Source organism: Podarcis vaucheri (assembly GCF_965113315.1).
Source record: "Podarcis vaucheri genome assembly, chromosome: 1".
Taxonomy (NCBI): Eukaryota; Metazoa; Chordata; class Lepidosauria; order Squamata; family Lacertidae; genus Podarcis; species Podarcis vaucheri.
This window is the reverse complement of record NC_138759.1, coordinates 45,553,717-45,575,234: the sequence shown is the minus strand read 5'-3', so window position 1 is coordinate 45,575,234 and position 21,518 is coordinate 45,553,717. Positions and strand designations below refer to the sequence as shown.

The window sequence follows — 21,518 nt, the reverse complement described above, 5'->3', positions numbered from 1 at the left end:
CCCAGCCCCAACCCAAGCTTTGCCTGAGCTTACACTATGAATCACAGGGCCAATTCCCAAAGGAATAAGTGTTTCTGTAACCTAACCATTATCAACTGACCATGACCAAAGAAACCCTTCTTCACTGACCATGGCCAAAAAAAGAGAAGTTTAGAAGTGTATTCATCAAAGTGAAACTAGAAAAATAGACCGCACTAGTGACAAAGAAGATACAAGACTGTGGTACTGGCCCCAGGTAACTGGCTGTAAAATAAATATCAGAGTCCTGCGGTGTTGATGGCACCAGGGGGAGTTCTATCACTACTGCTAATTTTAAAGTTGAAGAGGGAAATTCAGAATAAAGGCAATTAATTGGTACAGCATGTTTCCTTCAGCAGGTCATTCAATATAGGTTTTAATGAGTTAGCCCAAACCCAACACAGTCTTTTCATGGGCCATGCTGTTTTCTTCCTTGGCTCAAATGCATGTAAGAGCCACTTTACTTTTTGTCCTTTGCAGCAGCAAATCAACAAAACCGTAGAAGGGCTGTAAGACAGCTCAAGGTTATCTGTTACGCACTTGCCATGTACTGAGTGCAACAATCACACTTGGTACCCGGGGCCACTCCCAGTTCTACAGCCCTGAATTATTTCTCCTTAGTGCTTAAATGTTTGGAAATGTTTCTACAATGCTGCTGCTGAATATAGGGAATAGGCAGAATTTGGCTCCCACCAGCTAAACCTGCCTGAGCTACTTGAATGTTTAGCAAGAGATTCCACACCCACATGTATTCCAACTGCTTTGGCTCAGAAGATGTTGATTAATCTGAGTACTTTTATAGCATACCCTTCATCAAATGTTCTCAGAGCAAGGCACATACAACACACTAAAAACAATTCAATTTAAAAATTAAAAAGAGAAAGGGGAAAAATAGCACATCCTTAAAATGAGAAAAACCCATGGGGAAACACACACAGGCATCTTTACTTAACATACCACACTAATACTGAATATTGAGCAAAAGCCCAGACAAGAAGATCCTTACCTGGCACAAACATGACAAAAATGTCCACATACTCATCCTGTGTCCCCATATAATCTAACTCTCCCAGAGCAGGACAACAAGAAGGGCTTCCTGCCTTGATCTAAGGAAATGATGACAAGCTGACATAGGATGAGGCATTCATTCATATATTTGGGTCCCAAGTTATTTAAGGTTTCATAGTCAACACCAGTACCTTGACTATTGGCACCCAAGGCAGACCTTTTAGACTCAGTGTTGCATTATTTCAGTTCTGAACATTCTGGCAGCTGCAATCTTCAACGGTTGCAGCTTCCAGACCATCTTCAAGGACAACTCCAAATAAAGCATATTAAAATGATCCAAACAGGAAGTTACCAGAGAACGGGTAACTGTGGCTTTTTCTCCAGTAACTGGGAAAAGGCACTCGGCACCACTGAACTCACTTTAGCCTCCAGTGACATTGCTGGATTAAGGAATACGCCTGGAGTAGACTACGCATCTGTTCTTTCTAGGAGAGTCGGACCTCCTCAAGAATAGGCTGTCTATTCAATTCCTGAACCCCATTCACCCACAAGGCTCAGCTCTCTTTATCCAGCTCATTACTAATGTAAGGAACCATTCCAACATTACACAGCCTCAATTGATTCTGATGATGAGAAATAGAGCTGGGTATCTTGTTGACACTTTGCTCCCAATCCCCTGGTGACCTTCCACAGCACAACTGCCATGTCGCCAAGTAGAAGTTCCTGCTACTTTCTGAAATCAGCTCTGCAGGTGGGACTGCAATTTCCCTGCCTCCAGCTTCCAAACCACAGAGCTGGTCCAACAAGATACTATGGCTAGTGCTAGCAAAAGCTACTGAGAGGTCTCGCAAAAAAGGTGACAAAGGACATTTTGGTGCCAAAACTAGACTTCAGTCCAGACTGAAATAGGTGCCGTCACCTTTCTAAATCACCTTACCCCCAAATTATAGATTTTTTGGTGACTAGGAAGTAGTTATCACAAACTGCTAGATCTAAGGAGTTTCTTAAAGAATGCCTGCACCACTGCCTTTCAAGACAGTGGGCACTGCCCTCTACCTGTAAAGAGGAATTTATCACCTCCTTGATCCACCCAGTCAATCCCCTCTGGCTATTAAAAGTCAAAGGGCAAGGGTAAAAAAGATGGGTATCCTTAGCTGAAACTGATCCCCAACAACCTGACTAGATTAATGATGAAAGTTCTAGAATCTAAAATCTACTTTCACTGGATTTGCAATAATGCCAGCATCAAATTCAGCACAAATATAAGTGACTTCACCATCGAAGTGCCTCACAAAGGCTCCAATAACATCACCTGTGGGCAAGATTTCAACAGCTCTTTAAACTCAAAATAGCTTTGTTGGATGGCTACTTGAAGGCATGGTAAATGCCTTGGAAAAGTGGCAAAATACAGCAAGCTTCACTTTTGCAAGCTTCACTTTTGCTGTTTGTTACATGATACCTTGTTATGATGATGGCACGTTGAACTTTTACAGAACAACTGTAAGCATGCTTTCTCAGAATTAAGGCCCACGGTGTTCCAAGATTTACTCCTAAGTAAGCAAAAGAATAAGCAAACACATTGAAGTTTTTTGTAGATATTCCTGGATATTACTTGACTTAAACAACCTTCTTGCTTTTATTTTAGGAAGTATTGACCTGGCAGTGTCCAATGTTTTGCCCTCTGCCCCTGAGCTTGTTGAGTAACAGTCTTTCTAAATGGGTAGAATATAAGGCTGGGATATTTTTTAGCCAATCAAAGGCTGCATTGTTTGCTTTGTTGTTGTTGTTGTTTAGTCGTTTAGTCGTGCCCGACTCTTCGTGACCCCATGGACCAGAGCACGCCAGGCACTTCTGTCCTCCACTGCCTCCCGCAGTTTGATCAAACTCATGCTAGTAGCTTCAAGAACACCATCCAACCATCTCATTCTCTGTCGTCCCCTTCTCCTTGTGCCCTCCATCTTTCCCAACATCAGGGTCTTTTCCAGGGAGTCCTCTCTTCTCATGAGGTGGCCAAAGTATTGGAGCCTCAGCTTCACGATCTGTCCTTCCAGTGAGCACTCAGGGCTGATTTCCTTCAGAATGGAGAGGTTTGATCTTCTTGCAGTCCATGGGACTCTCAAGAGTCTCCTCCAGCACCATAATTCAAAAGCATCAATTCTTCGGCGATCAGCCTTCTTTATGGTCCAGCTCTCACTTCCATACATCACTTATATGCGGAATTCATCATGCGAAAGGCTGGGCTGGATGAATCCCAAGCCGGAATTAAGATTGCCGGAAGAAATATCAACAACCTCAGATATGCAGATGACACAACCTTGATGGCAGAAAGAGAAGAGGAATTAAAGAACCTTTTAATGAGGGTGAAAGAGGAGAGCGCAAAATATGGTCTGAAGCTCAACATCAAAAAAACGAAGATCATGGCCACTGGGCCCATCACCTCCTGGCAAATAGATGGGGAAGAAATGGAGGCAGTGAGAGATTTTACTTTCTTGGGCTCCATGATCAGTGCAGATGGTGACAGCAGTCACGAAATTAAAAGACGCCTGCTCCTTGGGAGAAAGGCGATGGCAAGCCTAGACAACATCTTAAAAAGCAGAGACATCACCTTGCCAACAAAGGTCCGTATAGTAAAAGCCATGGTTTTCCCAGTAGTGATGTATGGAAGTGAGAGCTGGACCATAAAGAAGGCTGATCGCCGAAGAATTGATGCTTTTGAATTATGGTGCTGGAGGAGACTCTTGAGAGTCCCATGGACTGCAAGAAGATCAAACCTCTCCATTCTGAAGGAAATCAGCCCTGAGTGCTCACTGGAAGGACAGATCGTGAAGCTGAGGCTCCAATACTTTGGCCACCTCATGAGAAGAGAGGACTCCCTGGAAAAGACCCTGATGTTGGGAAAGATGGAGGGCACAAGGAGAAGGGGACGACAGAGAATGAGATGGTTGGATGGTGTTCTTGAAGCTACTAGCATGAGTTTGATCAAACTGCGGGAGGCAGTGGAGGACAGAAGTGCCTGGCGTGCTCTGGTCCATGGGGTCACGAAGAGTCGGACACGACTAAACGACTAAACAACAACAACAACAAAGCAAAAGAATGCAGCCTTTGATTGGCTAAAAAATATCCCAGCCTTATATTCTACCCATTTAGAAAGACTGTTACTCAACAAGCTCAGGGGCAGAGGGCAAAACATTGGACACTGCCAGGTCAATACTTCCTAAAATAAAAGCAAGAAGGTTGTTTAAGTCAAGTAATATCCAGGAATATCTACAAAAAACTTCAATGTGTTTGCTTATGCACAGTTCTTCCTCCAGAGAGTGCAATGGCAGATATATATTTTTCAGATCTGCTTTGGGTGCTTGAAGGGATTTCTCCATAAAATAACCTCAATATAAGGTCAATATAAATACATTGTTTAACTGATGAGTGTACAGGAAAATATTCATATGGATCACACACTTGAACATTTCCAAAATAAAAGGGAACTCCTCCTACCACATGTAGGAATAAGTGCATAAGCAGTACAGGGGAACAAATTAAAAAATAAAAAATTCCTTCCAGTAGCACCTTAAAGACCAACTAAGTTAGTTCTTGGTATGAGCTTTCGTGTGCATGCACACTTCTTCAGATACACATCTGCATGCACACGAAAGCTCATACCAAGAACTAACTTAGTTGGTCTTTAAGGTGCTACTGGAAGGAATTTTTTTATTTTGACTATGGCAAACCAACACGGCTACCTATCTGTAAATTAAAAAAATGTTCATTGTGGCTTAATATTGCCTACTGCTGCAGAATGCTGCTTATTCTGCAAAACTTGATTTGCCTTCCTTTTCTAACTATAGGCAGATATCTATAAAAATATTGTTATCAAAACTATAATTTGTACCCAGCATGGTTAGGAGCAGATTATTTATCCAAATATTGATCACATATTAAAAAGAAACTTTGAGCCTACCTTTCAGGTGCTTCTTGTTTTAATATCGGACTATCACACGTATCTGTTTCCATAAAACCCAGAAAGTCATGATATGGACTGATAGATTCTCTATCCAAATCTGTGTTACACATTGCACTAAGTGATGTCTCTAAATCCCTCTGCTCTGGATCAAAAATTTCACTTTCAGTGAGATGTCTGTGATGGCTTGGAGAACTATTAACGCTACCTCCTTCCTGGTCTGAGCTACCATTTTGCTTCACATCACGCTGAAATCTACTGCTCAGGCCATCATCCCTGAACCCTTTAGCAAACGGGTTGTAGTCTATTTTCAGTTGTGTAATTTGTATGTTTTGATAGGCAGTCACAGCAAAGAACTCTGTCTGTGGGAAAATGAAGGTATGGACATCAGGACCATTTAGCTGAATAACCTCTGTGGCTTTGTCAGCAGGCACCAGGTGTAGCCGAGGTAGATAGCGGTGCATAGAGTGCAGAATGATATGCCCTTCCTGGTCCAAGGTATTGTTAGTAAGTTTGAGTTTGTAGAAAGAGACTGGCTGGTGCATCCAGTAACGGCCAGTAGAAGGTGATTCAGGGTGAATGAATACTCTTCCCAGCACATGGGGTTCTGCTTTCCCACTGGGCTCCCAACTATGGCCATTCCATTTATAGCGTAAGTTGTCAACAGGAGAAATATCCACAACCAAGATATACTTCAGCTTGGAGTCTAAGCCTGTTATCCAGTATCGACAGTATGGAAACATCCGCCTTCCCTGCTTAGTCAAAATCATTTCTGTGCCGCGATAGTAGAACTCATTCCACATATTGTTGTTGTCTAAGGTAACAGTAATGCTTCCTGAGGTGCAATCTGCTGGAAGGCAGGTCTTCACTTTCGATTTTAAAGGTGTTGCTATACTGCCAGCAAGGCCATTGTCCTCTTGATTTGAAACTAAGTCTCCTTGGTCAGCTTTTCCAGTGATCTGCGGCTGTTTCACAAGAACATAAAGAGCAGGTGCTGCATTGGGTGGTGTTCCACCATCCTGGTTCCCCAACACAACTGGCTGATTCTCCATTATGGACTGAAATTTCTCCAAAGATTTCACAATACAGGCAAATTATTCTTCATGTTCTTCATTCTGGAGGGGGAAGTCAATGAAATATGTAACATCCATGTAATGTGAGCAAGACATTATACATGATAAATGATCCCCTCAGAAGTTATCACAGTGACAGCCATTACACGTAAAACAATACATTGCTACTGTCAGCTTCCACAATGATTTCGACAAAATTTCGCCACTTGGAAAATGTACATTCATGGCAGAGGTAAAAATTTTAACTGAGATTTTCATTTCAAATTATGTGGCAATTAATTCAAAGGTCAACAAACAACACAATAACAAAAAATATTTAGAAGTAACCACAGAAGCAAAAATAGTGGCTGATGTCTAACTGTGGTGTCCTACTTGTGCAACAGACTTTTGCTTGTACAAACTGGGCTTTCCCTTCTTTTCCTACCCAACCCCCAGCACAGCAAAAATTACACCAGGGATGCTCCAAAGCAGCAGAAGAAAAGCATGAGTTCTTTGAGGAAAGATGGGATAACATAACAGGGTTGTGCTGCTACCTAAACATTAGCAGCAATTGCATCTGAAAATGTGTGTATAACCTAGCCAACCATTTCACCTGAATTGTACAACAAAATATGATTTTTACTATGGCACTGTAGAACTTTAGAGCAGCATTACTATTAAATCACATAACTGGTATTCTAAATGCATGAAATTAACCTTAAGGAACAAGTTACTGATCACAACCTTAAATTTGTTTTAAAGATTAAGGCATAAAGAACAATGTAACATACATTCTAAGGAATTATTCTGAGTTAGCTTGGAAAGTATCAATGATCTACTTAGTACAAGAAATGTAATAGTGTAGCAATTTTCCATTTGTTAGTACATTAACACTAATATAAAACAAAATATTTACTCTAGAACAAATCCATTCAACTCAACCGATTGTATTCCAGAGAAAGATGGCTCGGGGCTGTATTTACTGCCGCTATCAGAGCTCTGTCACACACAACTACAGAATCCACCAACCCTAAAGTACTTGTTATATTGTTTCCAACCTGGAAAACTGGTGTTCAAATCCCTACTCAACCATGAAGCTCACTGGGTGACCTTGGGCCAGTCACTACGTCTCAGTCTAACCCGCCTCATAGGGTTGTTGTGAGAGTAACATGAAGGTGAAATAATGTACACCACCTTGAGTGCCTTAAAAGAAAGGTGGGATAAAAATGTTGTATTAATAAATTCTAAAATGTTGGGGTGGGAGACTGCACATTAGATGTATACAAAAATGTATTGACTTTATCTATTTTATAAACATTTGTAAAATTAGCTTAAAATACAGCATGTCAAGCGCTGTACACACACAACACATAACCAACCAACCACTGTGATGGAGTTTGCAAACAACGTCACAAGGCTTAGACAACGTTGCTAAAGTTTATTCATATTTTTACTTCCTACACTGGGGTTGTCGGGGATTAATACTGGCTTGCCGATAAATCATAACAACAACATCCACACTTTGAATCTTTCCTCTCCTCCATTAAGCAATAATGAATGGCGGGGAGTGGGGAGAACTGGAGAATGTTTTGCCTTTCAGAAATGACGTATGAGCCAGAATCTAACTTCCATGTCAACATTTCACACCTGTCAAAATGAACCTAAACGCGATTGGCCTGGAAGTAAGCGTTACTTACTTCCTAGTAAAGGGCTGCAGCGTTACAGAGGTTTGCACAGGACTCGCCAACATCTTCAAGTCTGTGCGAAAGCGCAATCGAGGTCCTTGCCCGTGTTTGTTGACATTTCAACCTGAAAGCTCCCGGGCAGTCACGTGCTCCCGAAGGAAGCGACCCGCAGGGATCCCGTCAGGATCGCCCTCCGAGGCGAAGCCCCGTCTCCGCTTCCCTACTCTGCCCTAAGCGCAGCTTCGCAACCCGCCAGCCGAAGGAACATATGCTACCAACATGGACGGCGAAACCGCCATAACGCTGCCGAGTGCGAGGGGCGGGGGAGGAAAGAGAAAGAGAGGGAAAACGGCGGCGGCGGCAGCGAGCGGAGCGAAAGTCAAAAAGGCCCCGAAGCTTCTCAAACTGGGCGGCCTACTCGGGAGCTCGGCATGAACGTGCCCGACCCGAAGAGCAAGGGGCGCAGCGCCCCACCGGCCCCCAGCGAGCCGAAGCCTCCTATCCCGAAGCCGCCCGGGATCCGCCTCGCCCTCGCCTTCTGCCTCGGCGCAGCCGCTTACCCGGGAACAGCGCAGCCGCAGCGCAGCTTCACACGGCACGCGGAGGCGCCTCGAACTCCCAGCCCCCGCGTGGCGCCGAGGAGCCTCCCTGACACGCGAGGAGCCGCGCGCGCGCGCCGCCTCAGAGTTCCCGCCCCTCCTCCTCCGAGGCTTCGATCCCGCCCGCTCACTCGCTCATGGCCTCCCGCGAAGGGGTGTCGATTTTCTCAGCTGGCAGGTGGTGTGCGGGACACGCGGAAAACTGCGCTGGAGTCACTTCTGGGGCACGCGCGCGAGCGAGCGCGCGGGTAAATAAGAGCGAGGCGTTCCCCTTCCCCGCCAGTTACCGTGAGATTGTGAGCAGGGCGGGTAGAAACCCCTCACCCCTCCTCCTCCTCCTATGTTCACAGTCAAAAATCGTGTTACCCGACGGACAGAACGTGCGCACGCACCCATGTGACGTCGCCGGCGCGCCTCGAGCGGCGCACGCGCCGTGCGGGCCCGCGCACCTCCTCCTCCTACTCGCCTGCAGGCTGTCACGTGCCCGCGGCTCGCCTCTGCCCCCTCCCTCCCGTCCTGTTCCCTTTTCGCGCTTGCCCGGTGAAGCTGCGCCTGAGGTAGTTCGCGGCTACGTGAACTTCCGCGCCTTTTTCCCCCGACTCCTCCCCCTCAACTGTCGTCCCAAAAACGCACACGCTCCCTGACGAGCGGAGGTCGGTTGTTTAACGCTGCTCGTGCTTCCGAGGCCCTCCCTGGAGCCCTGCCCCCCCCACCCCGGACGTTCACTCGAGGCTCTTGGGAGCACAGCGTACCCGGCCCGCCGCTGCTCACGGCGCAGAGCTCGGCCCTTCCTGCCCTCCGCTCCAGCAGAGGGTTGGCACTATGGCGGGCGCCCTCGGGCCTTGTGCCAGCCTCTCACGGGTCGCCGTGGGAAGGCGCGCGTGTCGGGCTCCCTCGGAAGAATCTGAGGAGAGACGCCGAGCTGAGGCCGAACCGCCCCGCATTTCTGGCTGCGCGCTTCCTGCTCCTCTCGCTAAGGCAGGGCTGTTCATTGTTCGTGGCGCGTGAAAGCCACGCGAGGATTTCCCTTGCCCGCCCGCCAAGGCGCTCGTGCTCTGAATGAAGGGCGCCTCGTCGTGCCCACGCAAGTCCTGCATCTCTGAAGGATCTCCTCGAACCGGTTCAGATGCCGCCTTCCGTCCGTCCTTCCTTTTTATTTATTTATTCCGTTTCTTACCCGCCCTTCACGATAACGCCTCAGGGCGGGTTGCAGCACCCACGGACTTGAACGAGCTCTTTTGTCCATAATGTTCTAGTTCTTCGATATCCAGAAGCGAAAACCTCTTTGCAATCCCGTTATCTGCTTCGGCTCAGAGCATAAAGGGCACCCAAATATTAGCCAGGAAACAATGTATGTTAAAGAGAACAGGCATTACATGTTCCTTGCACTATTTAGTTATTTAAAATAAATCTTCCCTACTTTTTTTAATGGTGTGATGATTTTATTTATTGCTTGCTTTTTTGTTTTACTGTCATCAGTTGCCTGGGGTGTATTAACATGAAAAGGCAAATTTAATCATAAATAAAAACACAGATACCAAATACTAACCCGGTTGCTTCATTCTAGGCCAATTTAATTTTCTAAGCTGCCATCAAGAGCAGCCCCAAATAGAGCACAGTGCAGTAGTCAATATTTTAGACCTCTTTCCAGGAACCTGGTATATCAGCCAAAATTGATAGAATGTGCTCCTGACTAGCCTTAGCATGGCCATCTAGGAGAGGGCCTTAATTTGGGGAGGTGGGACCCCCACCCAATGTAGGGCAACCAAAATGATCAAGGGACTAGGAACCAAGCCTTATAAGGAAGAGTTGAAGGAGCTGGATATGTTAAGCCTGGAGAAGAGGATACTGAGAGGAGATAGCCATCTTCATCTCAAAGGCTGTCACATGGAAGAGGAAACAAGAACAGAAATCGCTCCAGCGGCGCGGCAGCAGCAGGAGGCCCAATTAGCTAAAGTGGTGCTTCAGGTTAAGAACAGTTTCAGGTTAAGTACGGACCTCCAGAACGAATTAAGTACTTAACCCAAGGTACCACTGTAAACTGAAAACACTGAGGAAGTACTGGGTGGGGAAAGAGGAATAATCAAAAGTACAATTGATTCACCCACCCCAAAATACTAAAATAAATCATCTGTGTCCCCAAGTGGGGTGACCTGGAGCCCAGTTTATTGAATTATCCTTGTATTGGCTAAACTTGGAATTCACAGGAAGCATCAGGATGGATTAGTGTTGTTTGAGGGTGGCATGTGGATTATGCAAATTAAATGGGAATGCAAATCCTCCTAATTGAGCTACCACCTAAACCCAAGGCATCTTCCCCTGAGGATGGAGTTGGATCCCTAGGTCATGACAAACTGTCTTGAAAAAGTATCCAGGACATGCTGCCTGCTGGTGTGCACCACTAGTGTAAATCCTGGATCAAGTCAGGATTTTTGGCTTAAGTCTTACAAACACAGTGAATAGGAGAGGCAGTACCAACTAAGAGACCTAAAAACACTTTTGAAGGTTTCTTATCTCAGCAGTTGCAGATGTGACAATGTGTTCTCTTTAAAAATAGTATTCCCCTACATCAGTGTTTTTCTCATCTATGCAGGGAGTTCAGTGTCTGTGACTGCCCAACTGCAAGAGTACACCACACTGGGGCATGACTGGACGATGGCCAGATGTCAATCTTCACCTTACAGGTTGTATGGCTCAAGCTGTGTGTAGTCAGAATAAAACCATTTTGAATACTTTATGCACATCCAAATTAAACGTATAGAATGTAACAGTGGTTTTTAAACTCTGCCACACATTTCTTATCCTAGATCATGTACTTGTTTACAGTGTGTGTTAATATGAATCTTCCCTTAGGTGGCTTACACTTCACCTTGTCCTATCCTCAGGATTTAAAACGTATCACATTGCTCTCCTTAAACTAATCTAGCTGTATCAAGATATTTTTTTAAAAAAAATTCAGTGCTTAGATTCATTCAAACATCAACAGTGTGTAACTTTTGGTCAAGATGTTTACTTTCTCTTCTCACCTTTGTGATTTCTAAAAGTCATGATATTCCATGGCTGTACCCTTTTTAAGCTCTATTAGAGTTCTAAATCAAGACTTTAAAGAGTATTTCAGCCTTTTTAAGTGACTCTCAAATGTACACAATATCTCTTTCAATAACTATGCAGAGAGCCTGCAACTGTACCCATCTAAGTTAGTACACTGCATCAATAGTAGTTGATAAAATATTACTATTTTACTAAAATACATACATTTCGCTTCCAGGACTCTCTTTACTGCAGTGTTTCCCAACCTTTTTTGGGCAAAGGCACACTTGTTTGATGCAAAAAATCTCGAGGCACACCACCATTACAGCCCCGTGACGTCAGCGCGCAGCGTCACGCCGGGAGGGACGCATGAAAGTGTAAGTTTCAATTTCCCCCCCTCCCCCTTGCCTTCCTTCTGTGCCAACCGCCAAAAAGCCAAGAAAAAAGCCAAGACTTTAGGGCAGCAGGTCGACACGGAAGAAGCTCCTACCTAAGGACAGGTGCGACGGCCGTGTCCTCTTCTGCCACACTTGGCAGCCCTGCCTCACGGTCGTGACTCCCACCCTGATTTCTCCCCGCAGGTCGAGCGGCACAGGCAGCCCAATGTGTCCAGCCCAGACACAAGCCCCGCTTCCCCACTCTAGATCCTGAATGCGACCAAGTGCTCTGGACTCCCGAGCAGGGTGGGAAAGAGGACTCGCATCTGGTAGCCTCCGGGCTCCTCGCCTGCTCGAGGGATGGCATTGCAGGCAAGCTGCCGGCCGTCGCCATCGCCGCCCCCTCATGCGAGTGGACCTGCCCGGAGTGGTAGGCCGGGGGAGGCTCACTCTCTGTGGGGATGTGGCCCGCACGCGCGGCCCTGCTTCCTCCTGCCCAGGGCTGAGCTCCTTACCCGCGATCTAGGTCTCGCGCACGTGGATCCCACTTATTCCGAAGCTCGCGCCACTAGCCGGGGCTCTCACACCGTGCCAGGGCGAGGCGGCGTGGCCCACTGACGTCATCGCGGCTCGCCGCCACCCTCGACTTCCCTGTTCCCTCCCCTCCCTCGGGTCGCTGTGGTTACCGAGGACTGCAAGCTGTGGTTACCGAGGACTGCAAGGACTGCAAACTTCGCGCATGCACAGGCCCAGTAGCGAGCGGCGATGGGGCTAGCCGGAGAAGAGAGGGCGAGCCCCCTCCGCTCCGGCCCTAAATAGGGCAAGCCACGCCCCCTCCAGCCAGCCGATTGGCTGGCCAGGAGGCGTGGCTGGATGGGATTCCCCTGCTCTCGCGGGGGCTGAGACCAGCCCCCGCTCACGTGGGGAAGGGCGTGATGCCCGCAGCCCCACCTCCTGGGGCAGGCCCGGAAGTGGCTATGCGCGAAAACTTCGCGCATGCGCAGGCCCAGTAGCGAGCAACGATGGGATGTGGGAGGGAGGGAGCTCGCCGCTCCGCGTGTGCTCGCCGCCGCCCCGCCTCTCGCCGCCCGACTCGCCCGCCTCCCTCCCACGGAACACAAGGCAACGTTCCACGGCACACTAGTGTGCCGCGGAACACCGGTTGGGAAACACTGCTTTACTGTATGTCCCATGGTCACTAATGCTAATGTATACCATATATGCAAACGCCTCCCCTACAGTATCTAGACAATGTGATGCCTGCGACTTTTGCACTAGGCAGGCAACATGCCTATCACCAACCCCTTATGAAGTCTCACACCTCTCAAAGGCATATGTGGTTATTCAATCATCAGGAATCTAAACAGAATGTTTAACAGTAAAGACAACAGAACGAGACCCAAGCTATATGTTATGCAAAGTAGTATGAAGTTCTGCTCTGCCTGAATGGAATGTTCTTCGCAAGGTGTCCTTACATTTGGACTGGCAGCTGAGGCTTGAGGCTAGCAGTGGCTTCCCCAACATGCTCATGGGAAGGGAAAACCGTAACACTCATCCTCAGCTGAGGGAAGGCACTGGCAGAGTTCTTGCTCCTTTTGCTTGTATTTCCAACAGATAATGGAAGGAATAAGAATCTCAGCTCATCACAGCCACCTTCCCATGAACAATAAACTGCTTAGAATAAGGTAAGCTTGAAATGGCTCCTGTAGAGCAGGAATGACAAGGGGGAAGGGAGTTTCTCTGGTCATTCCTGCTAGTGAAGATAGCTAGTGGAAGGGGCCCTTTGTGCAATGAGGCACCTATGGGCACAATGGTCTTTCCCATGGTGCTTCTGTGCCCCCCAACTCACAGCCCCTTAATCATGAGATGGCGAGGGTAATTATCTTTCTCCAGTCCAAAGTACAAAGAGCTGAAAGAGGGCTGACAAGTGATGCTCTTCCCAGCTCTGAGCTTTGCAAGGCTCAAATTCTACTAGGTCCATCTTTTACCCAAATCCCTCTAAAAAGTGAAGTATGTGATATGCACATGGTTTCTTTGTCTCAAGTGTGTGCGCTCCTACAGCACTTGCTAAAATGGCGATGGGCCTAAAAACATGGGTGCCCCCCCACCTAAGTGTTTGATGCAAGCAGAACTGAGCTATTTACATAATAAGGTAAAGGCAAATGACCCCTGGACAGTTAAGTCCAGTCAAAGGTGACTATGGGGTGCAGTGCCCATCTCGCTTCAGGCCAAGGGAGTTGCCGTTTGTCCACAGACCGCTTTCCAGGTAATGTGACCAGCATGACTAAACTGCTTCTGGCACAACAGAACACTGTGACGGAAGCTAGAGCACACAGAAAGGCCGTTTACCTTCCCACCACAGTGGTACCCATTTATCTACTTGCACTGGTATGCTTTCGAACTGCTAGGTTGGCAGAAGCTGAGACAGAGCAACAGCAGCTCACCCCGTCATGCAGATTCGAACTGCTGACCTTCTGACATAATACATATCTTACCTTCAATGTTTTATATAGCTATATTCAAAATTAAGCAGAGTAGTTGAGAGAAGAAAATTTGCTAGATAAGACAAAAGCTGCCCTAAATGTGTAGTGTGATGGATGTGACTCTGAGGGGAAGGACCCTTACATTAAACTTAATTGCACAAAAGCAAAATGTAACTAGAACTGTAGCATGAAACAAGGTAGGTATTCTTTCAGAAGATTCTTTGTTTTGAATTTGCTATTCAAAACAGTAGTAGGCTATCAAAAGGAATTCACATTTATTGGTATGATTTATGATTGGAAGAAAAAGTACTAATTGTTAACTCTGCTTCAGTACTCCCTCCTGGCTTGAAGTTTCAATCATTAGCAAAACTACAAGAATGAATTGTATAAAACTACAAAATAACTTTACTTTACATTTCAAAGCTGAGTTTCTATAGATTCTTTGCTGTCGCTTACAAAATGAATTTGAAACATCTTGCAAATAACAATTATTGTTGAACAACCTGATCAGAACTGTTTAATTTACCTGTAGCAGGGTAAAACAGTTTGCAGTGTTGCAACTAAATTGGTATCAGAAGTTTGGCAAGAGGGAGGAGGAACCAGCCAAAAGCAATGAACAAAGAGTACACTGATTGTTACCTAAAAGTATGGCCTCCTTCAGACACAACCACAGGCATGTGGAAGCTGCCAAACTTGTCATGTTATTTCATGTGACTGCACCATACATGTGAATACTTAAATCCTGTGAATTGAGCCAATTGCACATCTCTTCCCCTGGCCCTCATATTGGGAAGGTGGCAATCAGCTCTGCTCATATAGTTGAGGTAATAACAATCTGCAAATACTCCACGGCAATGTGGAGTAGTATATAGGGACCCAATTCCCACTTGACAGGATTTAGTTTGTCTTATAAATAATTATATAGTGAGATGACAGGACTTATGTATGCATACAAACATGCTTGTTTTTAGAGCATAACCATTCTTTTGAGTAAACTGTGGAAGAAGTTTGGGACAAATAGATATAGTCAGTCCTCTCTCTAGGTTGCATACATTTTAAAAATGATAGAAGAGAGGGAGGATTGGCAAATGAAAGTTTAGAGGAACATATAAATTTGTAGTCTGAGGGCGAGCTGGGAAATGACACTCCCACTGATTTTTATTTATTTTTTAATTTATAACTAAATGTTAAATTTTTGTTCCACTTCCCGAAGAGAACATGTGACAAAGTCATTCTGATTTCTTACAAAACTAATTATAATTATATAGCTCTATAATGATATAGAGCTATATCATTAGTTAATTTTGGCTCACCCAAAGATTTTTACTAGGAATTTAGTGTATCCTTAATCAGACCATTCACAAAGATCACCTAGCTTCATAAATTAGACACAAACCCCTCTATTCAAAGTGGACCATATGACCTTCAATCCATGTATGTGTTGAAGTTTTCTGAGAAAATAGGGCATGCACCTGCCAATATGTTTAAAATTAAAGCTGCAGTATTATTTTGATTTTGCAAGGACAGTTGCTAATGTAGGTGTTACTTTATAGACCTGTCCTTGACTGCTGAATGGGCAGCTTTTAAATCAACAGATGACACGTTTGCACCAACAGGTGCCAGCAAAGGCATCATCCTGGTGTTTTGCCTTCCTGAATCTAATAGGAAGCTTGCACTTTTTAGTCCAAAGGGTGCCAGTTTGGGCATGGGCTTCCACTGTGTGTCAAGGTGGCCAGGTTCCATATTAGTTTTCATCTGCAGAACTGGAAGAGACACATTTGTAGTTTTTGCCATGCATGGTACATTTTTCCAGCTTCTCCCACTAGTTGTTGAAATGTTACAATTTGGGTCCTTTACTTCAGAGTCCGGCATTAAATTGAAAACACCCGATTCAGATGAAGGATCTCTCAGGTTCCTGTCACCATCAGTGAGATCATCGTCTTCCAACTGAAGCAGGAGTGGAGTTACAGAACCACTACTCTCTTGCACAAAACAGAGATCCTTATAGCTCTCACCCAATTTGCCAAACTGAAAGTGAAAGCCTGCTGCTGCAGCAGCTGATTCCGTGCAGTTTCCCATACCTTCCAGAGAAAACTCAGTGCTTGGGGAGTTGGGAAATTTTGATCTGTCTGGGGCTGCATCATTCAGCTGCCGATTGAGGGATACAATTTCATTCAGAAGTGAGGTGAGTGTTTCATCAGTGCCATCATTCTTTAGGTCCATTAAGTCACTTGCATCCAGTGCTGGTTCAGGTATTGCAGAGGCTACTTTTTGCAGTTCCATTTCTACCCCAGAGTCCTTGAGTTCATTAATCTGTAGCTTCTGAAATGAAGAATCCTTTGACTTTTGTCCCTCACCTCCCTTGCATATATCTTTTAACCTAACCCGATTTCCACTTAACTCTTCAATGAAGAGCTTTGTTGCAAATAATTCTGGGGATCCCTTCATACTGGATAAATTTACTATTTGTGGAAAACAGTTTTCTTTTTCGCTAAGAAAAACTTGAGCTGTTCCAATAGCATCCCTGTGTTTTCTGGAAGACAGTTCCGCATTTCCTTCAGACTGAAAATCAGTTGTTTCCTGCAATACTATCTGCATGGAAGGTAAGCATTTCTGGGAATCTGTATCCAGAGTTGCATAAGGTTTCTTATTTAAATCCAGGAGTAACTTTGTATTTTCTTCAGTAGCCAGTGACACCACATTTACTATTTCTATTTCCTTTGTATTTTCTTCAGTAGCCAGTGACACCACATTTACTATCTTTGGCATCATTAAGGAGTCTTCATTTTCTGTAAGTAAGCCCAAACAAAGATAGGCCCATTAGAATACTGGTGAGAGAGGAAATGGGATCTAAAGAGCAACCTTTGGCACTGCTAAAGCCTGGAGGGATACTTGTAAGATTCCCCCCCCCCAAACGTATCACAGATCTGTCAAAAAAAGTCCACCCTGTTTCAAAGGGGCTTGTTAAATAGCATGTGAGGCTACTGTTTGAAAAGTAAAAACCTAAAAGCTTTTATTCCATCTGAAAAACAGAAATGCTAACTATAAGAGATCAACTGCAAAAAGGAACAGAAGTGTCCTATATGATGATGAACCAAAACACAAATGTGGTGTAGTGGTTAAGAGCAGTAGACTTGTAATCTGGTGAACTGGGTTCGCTTCCCCGCGCCTCCACATGCAGCTGCTGGGTGACCTTGGTCTAGTTACACTTCTCTGAAGTCTCTCAGTCTCACTCACCTCACAGAGTGTTTGTTGTGGGAGAGGAAGGGAAAGGAGATTGAGACGCCTTAGAGTAGTGATAAAGCGGGGTATAAAATCCAAACTCCTCCTCCTCCAAGCGGCAATTCACAAGCCACAAGAGCAGTGTGCAGAGCCACCTTATAGGAATCAGTATAATTCTGCCCCTCCTGTCCCTCTCCCAGCCAAGCTGTTCACTCTAAGGAGATGCCTTTCTGCACCTCCCCAGGAACAGCCAGCTGCTTGTTCTTCCTTAGTTTCCTGTGTGTAGCTCTATGCCTTTCCTTTGAGTGAAAGGCTTGGGGTAGGATGCTGTATGCCTGGCAATGTAATGGAGGCCCCAAGCTGCCTTTTATGGGATGGCTCCAAAGAATAAACGGACATAAATCTGACATCAAGAATCACAAAACAGAGAAACCAGTAGGAGAACACTTCAATCTCCCAGGACATTCTATACAAGATCTCAAAGTAGCTGTTTCAAAGGAATTTCAGAAATAGACTGGAAAGAGAAGCTGCTGAATTGCAACTCATTACCAAACTTAAAACCATGGAGAGACCTGGTTTGAACAAAGACATTGGATTCTTATCTCATTATACTTGACTAAGCCATTTCTCACCTTCTCACCCCTTGCCTTTTCCTGTAAGACCTATTGCAGTCGTTAAGAGTCGTCAACAGGCTCATCTCAGCTATCTGCCAATCACCCATTCCCACCACCCTTCTGAGTAATACCCCTCCCCACCTTCTCACTATATAGAAGGATCTGGCAACTTCTGTTTCAGTGTATCTGAAGAAGTGTGCATGCACACGAAAGCTCATACCAAGAACTAAGTTAGTTGGTCTTTAAGGTGCTACTGGAAGGAATTTTTTTATTTTGACTATGGCAGACCAACACAGCTACCTATCTGTAACTGGGGATTTTGGTTTCACTTTGTATAAAAATCGCCTCCTTTCTGCAGCCTACCTGTGACACTGCTTCTGTTCTTGGAACATATCAATGGTTTCGTATGCCTGTTGGACAGGATTACCGGTTTTGTCTCTCTAGAAAGAGAAATGGGGCTGTTTTCCACAGTGGAACTAGTAGTTCTCGCTGTTTTAATGATTTCCACCATATCTTGCTGGTTCTGGTTCTCCTGTTCTTCTAGTGCCTTCTGCTTTGTAAAAATGTATTCTAGCTTCTTCAAGATCGCTTCCTGTGACTTGCCTACAGAGAAAACAAAGAGTTGGATATCCCTCACTTTGCAATTCAAAGGAACAAAAACACACATTAGCTCAAAATACAGTATTTCATAGTGCAAGATTAGTACAATTTCCAATACACATGGCACGCAAGGATATAGTTAGCAAGCAGAACATCTTTAATAGCATTTGCGTCTTTGAAAGTATAATCCTTAGAATCCTACATGAACAATTCATCCCAACCACTTTGAATCATCCTAGTATTCTCCTATGATGGAATTTCTTTCTTCATCTACATGTATGTTTGGTTTTGTTTATTTTTTAAGAAAACCTGTCCATGAAGTCATCTCACCTGAGAGTGTAGACACTTTACAAATCAGGGTGTTGCGCTTGCACAACAGGAACTTCTTGTGGCTTGTCAATTGGTCTGCCTGATCTCTTAGCCTCTGGATATCTTCAGTGGCCTGGAAAGGGACAAAGAGGTCATTTTTACATTCCAGAGCAATACGGGGGGGGGGGGGCAGCTTCTCTTCTCTACTCTCAAAGCACCTTAAAAACAAAGCAATGGCAGAAACTTTGCAGACATGTTAGTGAATCAGCTGCATTAAAAATATTAGGGCCTTTGTGTATATTAGCAGAGCAAGCTTCAGCTGGGGACAGAGGAGACAAGGCAAAAAAATGCTATTGGTGGAAATAATTATCTTCGCAATTTGCCACTACAGTTAACTGGCTAATGTACTCAAGAGAAAGAAAATTATTTTTTTTAAAAAATATATTTATTAGCATTTTCTATAATGAAACAAAAACAAAAATAAACAACCACAACAACAACAAATATAACATACAAAAATGTAAAACTTAAAAACAATTAAAAACACATAAAGTTTCAATTGCTTATTTCTTTTAACTTATTTCTCAGACCTCCTCACACCTTCCCTTCTTGTATTCCAATTCAAATTATTAGCTCAGCAAATCCTTATTACTTATTTCTCAACTTTAACTTAATAATTTAATTTAACATATTATTATTTTACTTTTTCTCTTTCATCCATTTCCTCAATTTATTTTTGCTAACCTTATTTTCATTTAATTTAGTTCATTTTAAAAAACCAATTTTACCTTATCCAAACTTAAACATCAATACTTATACATCAATACTCATTCTTAAAACATTTTTTCTAAAGTCGATCCAAATTCCCTTCCACGAATTTCCCAATTTTCATACAAATAACAAAACAAAATAAAAACAAAACAAATTATAATTATGTACCCTTTGGATTCCCAAACTCCACCCCCCTTTCCCGGTTTCAGTCCCCAATAAATGTCTATCAGTCTTAATCTACTATCAGCCTGGAGATCTCACATCCGAGGCTCTTAATTCTCTCTCAATTCCTCTCTGCTGGTTTTTTTGATAGTCCTTAATATTGAACACCAAATCTCGGAGAAGCTCTCAAGAGAAAGAAAATTAAGCCAAATGCATTTGTCCAACATGGAGCTGAGTTGCTGTGGCACATTAGAAACCCCCACAAAAAAAAAAAGTATCTCTCTTTTTTATATCTTTCAATTTAAGATTTTTCATCTTGCTGCTGTTAAAAATCAAGTTCTCTTGATGAAGAGGCATTTCCTTCCACATAAAGCTAAATGATGAACCATGTACCTGCTCAAGGAGGATGCGCTTGGCAATGCTGGGAGTGCTCTGCAATCCCAAGGCCCCCTGCAGTTTTTCAAAGAGTTCTTTCATTTCCTTACGCCGACGCTGTTCATCTGCTGTGTGTTTCGGGCGATAAGAAGTCATGCTTTGTGTCCAATTCTTTGGTTCTCTTTTCCAGAGTCCAGATGGCTGTGGACAAGAAACAGCACTTTCACCAGACAGGAAAAAAATATACAGTGACTGGTATAAATACTTGGGATTTTATATTATCCCCCAAACCTGGGCTTCTGCATGTCTCCACAAAGCTTGCCAGATGCTGGATGGGAATGCATGAATAAGCTAAACAGCTGTTTGGTTTTGAAGGTGCAACACTGGAAAACAAAGGAGCCACACAGGCTACTGTGCAACAGCTAGGATTCTCACTTGGGTCACCAAGGGGGATGGGGAGAATGAAAAGGGCCTGACTACCAATCCTGTCTCATGGCACGCGCATAAAACAAACAATGCCCTTATGTAATTAAAAAAAACAACAACAACCCACTACCAGTCAATGTATATTTCAGCTGGAATACACACACCACAAAGACACAACAGTAGAAAAGAAATGTATATTCACCTTAGGGGACTTTTCCATCACTTTACTTGAAGAGTCATGAGTAAGATGCCTAGAAGGATTTAAAAAGAGAAGTTGTATTTAGTTGCACAAGTCAGTCTGGCTCAGATGATAGCTTAACCTCAATCAAAACTGCAAGAAAACTTTCTTGTGCCAAAAGGATCAGGAAGTTGTGCTCTGGTCACACAGGAAATGTCCCTGCTCTGTCCCCTCCTTCTGCTGTGCCCTTCTTGCTTTCTTATTCTGCTCTGCATGCTACTCAGTCTCTTGAAGTAAACAAATGAACTAACCAAAGGTTGCCTGAAACAGCACATCTTAGGCTCTTAGTACTCTCAAAAATATAATTTGAACTAACATACAAATTAAAGGTGCCCTATATAGCTGATAATATTTTTTATTTTTAAAAATTTAATCTTTGACTACTAACATTAGTGATTAGGAAACAGCACATCAGGCTATTTGCCCATCTAGCCCAGGACTGGTCCCAGGCTGAGGTTTTCTGATCTCTTGATTCTTTTAAGTGGAGATGGCAAGAATCTTTTTCATACCAAGCAAGTGGTCTATCATCAAGCCAAGTTACCAGGGAATAAATTTAGCCTACAAGTGTGTACAGTCATAGCAGGAAGGAATTCC

The 21,518-nt window shown here is 44.3% G+C and overlaps 2 protein-coding genes and 2 long non-coding RNA genes across 10 annotated transcripts in view; 2 read left to right on the top strand and 2 right to left on the bottom strand.

Annotated features, from left to right (window-relative positions):
- LOC309541330 (MAX gene-associated protein-like) overlaps window positions 1-8,729 on the bottom strand; it is a 41,997-nt gene extending 33,268 nt beyond the window's left edge. Inside the window, exons 1-2 of one of the 4 annotated variants that reach the window (XM_082239101.1) lie at window positions 8,710-8,729; window positions 4,982-6,096 (exon numbers count right to left, since the gene is read on the bottom strand). In XM_082239101.1, the coding sequence (XP_082095227.1) occupies window positions 4,982-6,033 (1,052 nt within the window). In that variant the 5' untranslated portion in view covers window positions 6,034-6,096; window positions 8,710-8,729. Of the gene's footprint in view, window positions 1-4,981; window positions 6,097-7,730; window positions 8,213-8,278; window positions 8,413-8,604; window positions 8,689-8,709 lie in introns of those variants that run through there. The other 3 variants (XM_082239098.1, XM_082239099.1, XM_082239100.1) reach the window with 3 other exon arrangements.
- An 18-nt stretch (window positions 8,730-8,747) lies between these two features.
- Window positions 8,748-16,184, top strand: LOC309542720. Its single transcript, XR_014224389.1, has 3 exons — window positions 8,748-9,668; window positions 10,911-11,001; window positions 16,070-16,184. It is a non-coding gene; the product is annotated as an uncharacterized lncRNA (long non-coding RNA).
- The window catches only part of LOC309541346 (MAX gene-associated protein-like), a gene marked incomplete at its 5' end in the record, with an annotated part of 24,193 nt that continues 17,140 nt past the window's right edge, over window positions 14,466-21,518 (bottom strand). For all 4 annotated transcript variants that reach the window (XM_082239139.1, XM_082239141.1, XM_082239140.1 and 1 more), the window contains 5 exons: window positions 14,466-16,996; window positions 18,407-18,646; window positions 18,974-19,085; window positions 20,279-20,461; window positions 20,889-20,937. In XM_082239139.1, coding sequence (XP_082095265.1) covers window positions 15,750-16,996; window positions 18,407-18,646; window positions 18,974-19,085; window positions 20,279-20,461; window positions 20,889-20,937 — 1,831 coding nt within the window. In that variant the 3' untranslated portion in view covers window positions 14,466-15,749. The remainder of the gene's footprint in view (window positions 16,997-18,406; window positions 18,647-18,973; window positions 19,086-20,278; window positions 20,462-20,888; window positions 20,938-21,518) is intronic.
- Window positions 16,284-21,518, top strand: part of LOC309542664 — a 6,626-nt gene continuing 1,391 nt past the window's right edge. Inside the window, exons 1-3 of the long non-coding RNA XR_014224344.1 lie at window positions 16,284-16,392; window positions 16,704-16,810; window positions 16,943-16,998. This is a non-coding gene — a long non-coding RNA (uncharacterized lncRNA). The remainder of the gene's footprint in view (window positions 16,393-16,703; window positions 16,811-16,942; window positions 16,999-21,518) is intronic.